Here is a 7,542-nt window from a genome sequence, read left to right on the forward strand (position 1 = left end):
CAACACTATATCAGATAATGTTCTGATACTACTCATAAGGTTTTCTGTGACTAACCTTTCAGAAGTGGTCTGTCTCTCCTGCTTCTTAGTTTATCTTTGTCTGGAAGCTCTGCTGAAAGCGGTCCACCATGGGTGACCCTGTTTGTATTTAAAATACCGGTGGAAAAGCTTTCAGCATCACAGCAATCCATACGCCACAAGAGTACAACAAACTGAGTGGTTGTCCTGGCATATAACCAGTAAAAAGGCCAGTTGCCATCTAGTAGATTCCAACTCATGGAGACTTCATGTGTGTCAGAGTAGAAGTATGCTCCACAGGGATTTCAGTGGCTGATGTTTTCTCCTCTAGACCTGCTTCCTCTTTACTAACAGAAGTGGCGCTGTTTTGAGTTTGACTACCCCTTTTTTCAAAAGGGAAATACTTCCAGTTAGTCTCTGGTTCCCACCCAATATCTGCTTAAAAGAAACTGATGCTTGTAATATCCAGTTGCTTGGGTTTTGTTCAGCCATTTAGACAAACAGCTAAACTTTCTCTAGGAGTGGTTGCATCTGAGTACTGATAGGGTTTCAAGATAAAATACAGAATTCCTAGTTATATTTGAATTTTCATGTAAGAAACAATTTTGTAGTATGAATAAGTCCCAATATTGCAATGATCTTGTTAAAGCGGGAGATTCTGAATCAGTATATGGAGGGTGGGAAGGCATGGGTATGCATGCAAATTTTCTGCAGGAGGTCACACATTAATTAATGAACCAGTTCATACCCCTCTTTGAAACACCTATGCATTCAATTAACATATACATATCAGTCTGAGTACATTTAACTAGTTTGTTGTTTTTGTTATGTGAGGCCCAGTAGAGGATTATTTACAAGGATCATTAAGACCCTCTATAGGGTTTCTGAGACTGTCTTTACAGGGCAGAGTACCTCATCTTTCTATCTAGGAGGGCTTAATGGGTTAGAACTGCTGACCTTTTGGTTAGCAGGTCAATGCCTAACCCACATTGCCACCAGGGCTCCTTCTAAGAAAGGCAATAATCTATAAATAAAGTGTGTGCATGGGGTAGGGAGGTTCAAGTAGTGCAGTACAACCAATTTCCATAGACTAAAACAGCTAGATAATACCACAGCTGACAATTTCTAACGCTTTGTTTTGTTGTTGTTAAGTTCCATCAAGTGACGTTCGACTCATAGGGACCTTGTACAGGGTTTCTGAGGAGTGAGTGGTGGGTTTGAACTACCAACCTTGAGGTTCACAGTCCAGTGCTTATTCTATTGCGCCAGACCAGAGTCAAGTCAGCCACAAGAGGAAGAAGAAAGGGGGTATGAACAGTATTATCCTTTCTTCGCCAATAACCTTTCCAGCCAAGAGAAAGAACGGCAACAACTGTAGCCAACAAAGAGGAAATACAGAACTTAGCAGCCCAAACTACCAGTGAAGAAACTGTTTCGGCTGCAGTTTTATTTTGCCAATGCATCTATAATCTGCTTCTATCTATGACTTATATATCTATATACAAATCCACAGTTTGATTTCTAAGGAAGAGTCAAAGTTCAGACACTGTCAAAGCTAAAAAGTTCCAATTAAAAAAAACCCAGTAACTTCAAAATATTTCTAGATGTTTACAGAGTTCAAATAATTAGGTGCCGGTTGTGGTGAGATGGTGGGTGGATCTGGGGGTATGACATACATGGCGCAGCCTACACACTAAAGGCCATTATATGCCAGACGTCCCTGGTGGTAGAAATGGTTAGCACACTTGGCTGCTAGCTAATAGGTAGTTATTGTTAAGTGCTACTGAGTCGATTCTGACTCCTAGCTACCCTGTATAGGGTTTCCGAGAAACAGCTGGTGGTTTGAGTTGATGATCTTGTGGTTCGCAGTTAAATGCGAGGTATGGTGGGTCAATCCACGCAGAGGTGCCTTGGAAGAAAGATCTGGAGACCTATTTCCAAAATTCAGCCATTGAAAACTCTAGGGAGCAGCATTTTACTCTGATACACATGAAGTTTCCATGAGCTGGAATAGACTAAATGATGTTTTGTTGTTAGTTACTGCTGAGTCTTTTGGACTCATTTGTTGTTGTTGTTGTTAAGTGCCTTAGAGTCAATTCCGACCCATAGCGACCCTGTATAGGGTTTCCAAGGAGCAGCTAGTGAGCTTGAACCACAGACATTGTAGTTCAAACGACTTCTTTGGACTCATAGGGACTCCCATATACAACAGAATGAAACACTGCCCCAATCATAATTTTTAATGGAAGCCAGGACAGTATTTCCAGGAGGCCAGGACCTTTTACACACGTTAACTTCAACTCCTGCTGGGACTTGTTGTTAAGTGCAGTTCTAACTCATAGAGACCCTGTGTAGGGTTTCCAAGAAGCAGCTGGTAAGCTTGAACTGCCGACCTTGTGGTTCAATCTGACCTTGCAGTCCAGTGCCACACCAGGACTCCCAACTGATATATCTTTCTTCCAGAGGATATAAATTTATGTCATCTATACCTGCTGCCCAACCATGTCCTGGAATCACAGAAATAGGGAAGACTAACTTTATCAGGTTCAGGGGTAGGCAGTTTTTCCATTCTGTTATACATAAGGCACCATCAGCTGGAGACAACTCAACATTAGAAATAACACAATCAATAAATTGGAAGAAGGAGAATCACAAGAATCAGAAATAAGACTTCAACAAGAAATGACTTGTTCTGGTCAGAACTGTGATTTGGTTATATTTCCTCATTTACCTTGTATGTATGACAAGATGATCAACAGGACTGTGGGCCAGCTCTACATGCTGGGCAAAAGGAACCCTGCATGGCAGGACACTACCATGAGAAATCAAACTATTTTCTAAAAACTCAAAACTGATTCCTAGCCTGCACACCACTCTACCCACCCCACACCACCCTTCCATCTTTCCCACAAATGCACATAGTCTCCAATCATAAATACCCCACCGAGCTTTATGGATTCAGAATGAAATAGAAGAGTGTGAGCTAGATGTTACCAGAAATTAAAAGAAGTAAGGCTCCTGTTGTGGCACTGCAGGATAAGCACTGGACCACAAGTTTGGCAGTTTAAACCTACCAGCTGTTCCTCGGAAACCCTATACAGGGTTGCTATGAGTCAGAACTGACTCAACAGCACTTCGTACTAACAACATGAACAACAAGTGGTACAAAGGGCCAGTTAGGTCTCTGTGGCTTTGGAGGTCTAGGTCATAAGAATCTGGCGGTGTGAATCAGTTCACTAGCTGATGGAATGACAAAGAAGCCCAAGCTGAGAGCAGCTCTTCAAACGCTTTCAAACAGCTACTTAAAATGTGTCTTATGACTTTTATTTAAATTTAATGGGAAGGCTACAAAACAGTTCTTAAAAGCTTTTAGATCTGCAAAGAAGAGAAGGGAAGGTATTAAGAACAAGGGGCAACATCGTCACTGACAGTGTTATACCACAATGGATGCCAAACACAAGGTCTCCTTTCCTGTTCTCATTCCCAAACCCACTGTGCTCTAGTCAAATTCTAACTCATAATGATCACCTATACCCATGCCATCGAGGCAATTCTGACTCAAAGACCCTATAGGGTAGAACTGCTCCATAGAGTTTCTGAGACTGTAAATGTTTATGGGAGCAAGCTGCCTCATCTTTTTCCCGAGAAGTGACTGGTGGGTTTGAACCACCAATCTTGTGGTTAGCAGTCCAATGCTTAAACCACTATGCTACCAGGACTCCTTATAGTGACATGTTGTTGCTGTTAAGTGCCATCAACCCATAGCGACCCTTTACAGGGTTTCTGAGGAGCGGCTGGTAAGCTTGAACCTTAGACCTTGCAGTTCAAACGGCTTTGCAGTCTGGCGCATTAACCCACAGCACCACACCAGGATTCCTATAGTGACATAATCCTGCCTAAAATAAAAGGAAGCAGCCCAGAACAAGTTGAAGGTAGTGCAGAATTCTCAGCAAAGGAAGCACAGCATGGAACTCTCAATTTAAAGTAAAACCAAGCCACACAAAGCTGCTGCCATTTTACCAGTAACTCCAGCTTCACCACGAAGTCTTCTAGAGTGACTCGGCTTCCCTACGCAACTTGTGAAGAAGTTATTAAGCAGTAAAAAATTAAGTAACTGGATAACTGAAAGCTGCCTGTATCTGACACACATGGGTGACAGTGATGGACACTGGAATACAGAAATCACTTTAAAAGGACATCTATCTACCTAGAGTCCCTTCTCAGGCCAACAGCCAGAAAGCTTTTAAAAAGTAGTCAAAGCCTGGACCTTCTGTTCTCTCAGTGTCTTTCCATCTACTGGGAAAGGAAACCAAATCGTCATTACAGTATCATCTGGGCCTGCCTTCTCTCTGACTTCAGCTCCGGCTGCTTGCTTTGCCATTCCATGCCAGTCACACTGGCCTCCTTGCTGGTCCTCAAATACGTCAGGCATTCCCCCACCACAGGGTCTCACTACACCAAAGGCTGCTCTCACCCCAGATCCTTGCAGATGCCATTCTCTCTGATGGGCAAGTTCTTTCCCTGGCTTGCTATCCAAAAGGCTATCTTAGTTCTTCAGGTTTTTAAAGTCACTTTATCATCAATGCTTCCCTTAGTTACTCTTTAGCATCTTTGTTGTAGGATTAGCAATGGACTGTGAACCACAATGACGGTAGTTCAAACCCACCAACTGCTCCTTGGAAACGCTATGAGTTGGAACCAACTCTACAGCACTTAATAGCAACAATACCCCAAACTCATGTTCCTTATTTTCTCCCTCTGCTTATTTTTCTTTCTATCACTTAATACAAGTTGATTTCTAAATAAAATCACTTGACTTACTTATAAATAAAACTACTTTACTTAGACCTTAAAAAGGCACATCTCCCTTCACAATGTTAACTCAAGGAGAAATAAATCCCAGCATTCTATTGAATGAATGATTTCCATTAGGACAAAGTGACATTGTACTTAAAATTGGTTGTAGGACAAAAAAGGTTTCTACTAATAAAGTAAAATAGCACACGTTTCTATAGATGAAGAACAGGTACAAGGTTGGGCTCTGAGGGGCTAGAAAAGAATATCTAAGCCTGGTTTTCTAATGTAGATTGAGGGGGTTGGCTCACCATTGTTCCTGTGTGGAAGAGGGAGGGGTAAGCAATTTTGAAACTGCCTCTTCAGAATCTGTCTTAAAAGTCAACTCTTATCTAAAATTTTTGTTTCCAGTCACACCCCTAAGGAAGACTTAGCCTGAGGCATTTGTGAAGCCATAGCTAAACACACCCTTGCATTACTTTCTGCTGTTGTTGTCCTTAAGTGCCACCGAGTCAGTTCAACTCATAGTGACCCAGTCTACATAGGATTTGAAGTTATACATCTTTTTCGGGAGCAGAAAGCCTCATCTTTCTCCTTCAGAGAGTCTGGTGGGCTGGAACCAGCGACTTTGCGGTTCGTAGTCCAGTGCTTATCCTACAGAGCCACCCATTTTGAAACTGCCTCATCAGAATCTGTCTTACAAGTTAATTCTTATCTAAAATTTTGGTTTCCAGCCACGCCCTTGAGGAGAGGGTCTAAGCCTGCATTATTTCACATAGTTTTGTTTTCTAGGGGTAGAGAGACAGCCCAGCAGGAAGGTCTGATAGTAATAACCTCTTTGTACTGCAAAGGCAGACTCCTCTCTGAGAAGAGAGCCTGTGAACACACTCCTTAAAAACAAAATAAAACAACAGCAAAAACTCTCAAATAAGCCAGAACTTCAAAACAACTTTTTCTGAGTAAAGAGCCAAACAATCCAAAGCCTTTTAAATGGTCCTAAGTTAACACTTCTTTCTTCTTCTCTCATGCATAGTTTTCAAAACTTTAAAGCAAAGAGGCAGAAAATGAAAGTTTGTCTTTACCTTGGGCTTTGGTCCCAGACCCTGTCAATCCTAGTGATGAATCACAGGCTCCCTTGAGAGGTGATCTGATTGGAGTTTCAGCTTCAGGGGTCTCAAAATTACCTTCAGAATCCGAGCTGCCAAGGGGGAAAATGAGGAATTACCACTTTCAACGGTATTTCTGACACTTTTTATTATCTAGGTATCCACAGAGGCTACAAGTCCAACATTTTTGTCTAATGGTCTTCCCATGGGCTGGAGTGCCCCAGGTTGCTGGCTGTGGTTTCCTAGCTGTGCCCCACTTGGGTTTCTCATTCCGGTATCCTGTCTCCCTGGAATCTCTTCAATCCTTTAGAGCTCTTCTCTAGCACTATTTATTTTTGAAGTAGTCCTTCCACCTCGCACCTCCCAAAAAGCACTTTCCAACAAATTCCTTTTCCCAGAAAAGCCCTTTCATATAGGTTTAGAAATTCTTATGCCCCCAAACAAATTAGCCAGTTCTCACCATGATGCCTTTTTCCTCAGTAGGCCTCTCTACCTGCTAGGAATTCACTGGGCCCGATGCTGGGAATGCTGTCACCTGCTTTCTGCAATCACACCGGTGACAGCTCAGCAGAGACCACCATTTCTCACCAGCTGCTAAGGGCCTGTCATCACACGACCTTCTTTACCACGATTGCAGTTTTGGGTCATAGGGGCCTCATAGGAGGGCGATTTCTTCCCCATAGGGAAGACTCTGCGTTCCACCCGGTGCGATCAAAGGCACTGTCTGTCTGTCTGTGTCTGTGTGTGAAATGCGAGGCAGGGACTGGGGAAGAGAAGCTTACAGAAAGTCACCAAGGCAGAAGGGGATGCGGAGGCACTGCAGATTCTGGGTTGGATTCAGAAAGCTCATCCCGACATGGAGGAAAGAAAATACAAGAGAGAGCGAACACCCTGAACTTTCCAATGCACAGCGGGGACCTGGTTATAGACAGGGACGTAGCATTGCCATGAGTATGGTTACGCGGGTGGGCGACCACACACACGCACACAGAATGAGCCGCGGATGAAGGAAGGCAGCACATTTACATCTCGGCAAGGATGCTGTGTACTTGCCTGAAACTCAAGGATTTGGTCTCGGCTTGCGAGTCCTCCTCCTCAGGGTCTCGCTGCGGCCCTCCGGCCTCATCCTCTCCAGCGCCCCCGCCGCGCACCGCAGACCACGTCCATTTCGCCCACTGAACCGGGGACAGGATCTGCCAAGGGCTGAAAGCCATCAGCACTGCTCCTCCGGCTCCAGATCCTAAGGGGAGGGGAAGGGGGAGATCCTTTTTCCCTTTCAAAATGGAGGTAACGGGTGACAGGCGTCCCTAAACGTTTTCAGCGAAGGTGCGGATGTGGTTAAATGAGCGCCGTCGGATCCCCGGGTGGAGCGTTTCCTCTCCGTCCGTAGGCAGCACCGCTTCCTCCTCGTCCTCCTTCCCAAATGGTGCGGCCACAACGTTCCCCGCGCTGTTTCTGAGTCAGGCTTTCCACGCAGTGAGGTTGCTCTTGCTGGGGCCTCAAGGCTCCGGCCCGCGGCACCCGGCAGTTCGGCCTCTGCGTCTTCGCGTCTCTAAGTCTCTGGGTCTTCAGCTCGCGCCTCCTAGCCCGCCGGGCGCGCATCAGCTGCCGCCGGAGCCGCGCC

General features: G+C 44.6%; 1 protein-coding gene across 3 annotated transcripts in view; it reads right to left on the bottom strand.

Annotated features, from left to right (window-relative positions):
* TACC1 (transforming, acidic coiled-coil containing protein 1) overlaps positions 1 to 7,154 on the bottom strand; it is a 94,280-nt gene extending 87,126 nt beyond the window's left edge. Inside the window, exons 1-2 of one of the 3 annotated variants that reach the window (XM_006859943.1) lie at positions 6,972 to 7,132; positions 5,895 to 6,010 (exon numbers count right to left, since the gene is read on the bottom strand). In XM_006859943.1, coding sequence (XP_006860005.1) covers positions 5,895 to 6,010; positions 6,972 to 7,132 — 277 coding nt within the window. Of the gene's footprint in view, positions 1 to 5,894; positions 6,011 to 6,971 lie in introns of all 3 variants that reach the window. The other 2 variants (XM_006859944.1, XM_006859945.1) reach the window with 2 other exon arrangements.
* Positions 7,155 to 7,542: the final 388 nt, after the last annotated feature.

The sequence above is a fragment of the Chrysochloris asiatica genome, unplaced genomic scaffold (assembly GCF_000296735.1).
Source record: "Chrysochloris asiatica unplaced genomic scaffold, ChrAsi1.0 scaffold00035, whole genome shotgun sequence".
Lineage (NCBI taxonomy): Eukaryota > Metazoa > Chordata > Mammalia > Afrosoricida > Chrysochloridae > Chrysochloris > Chrysochloris asiatica.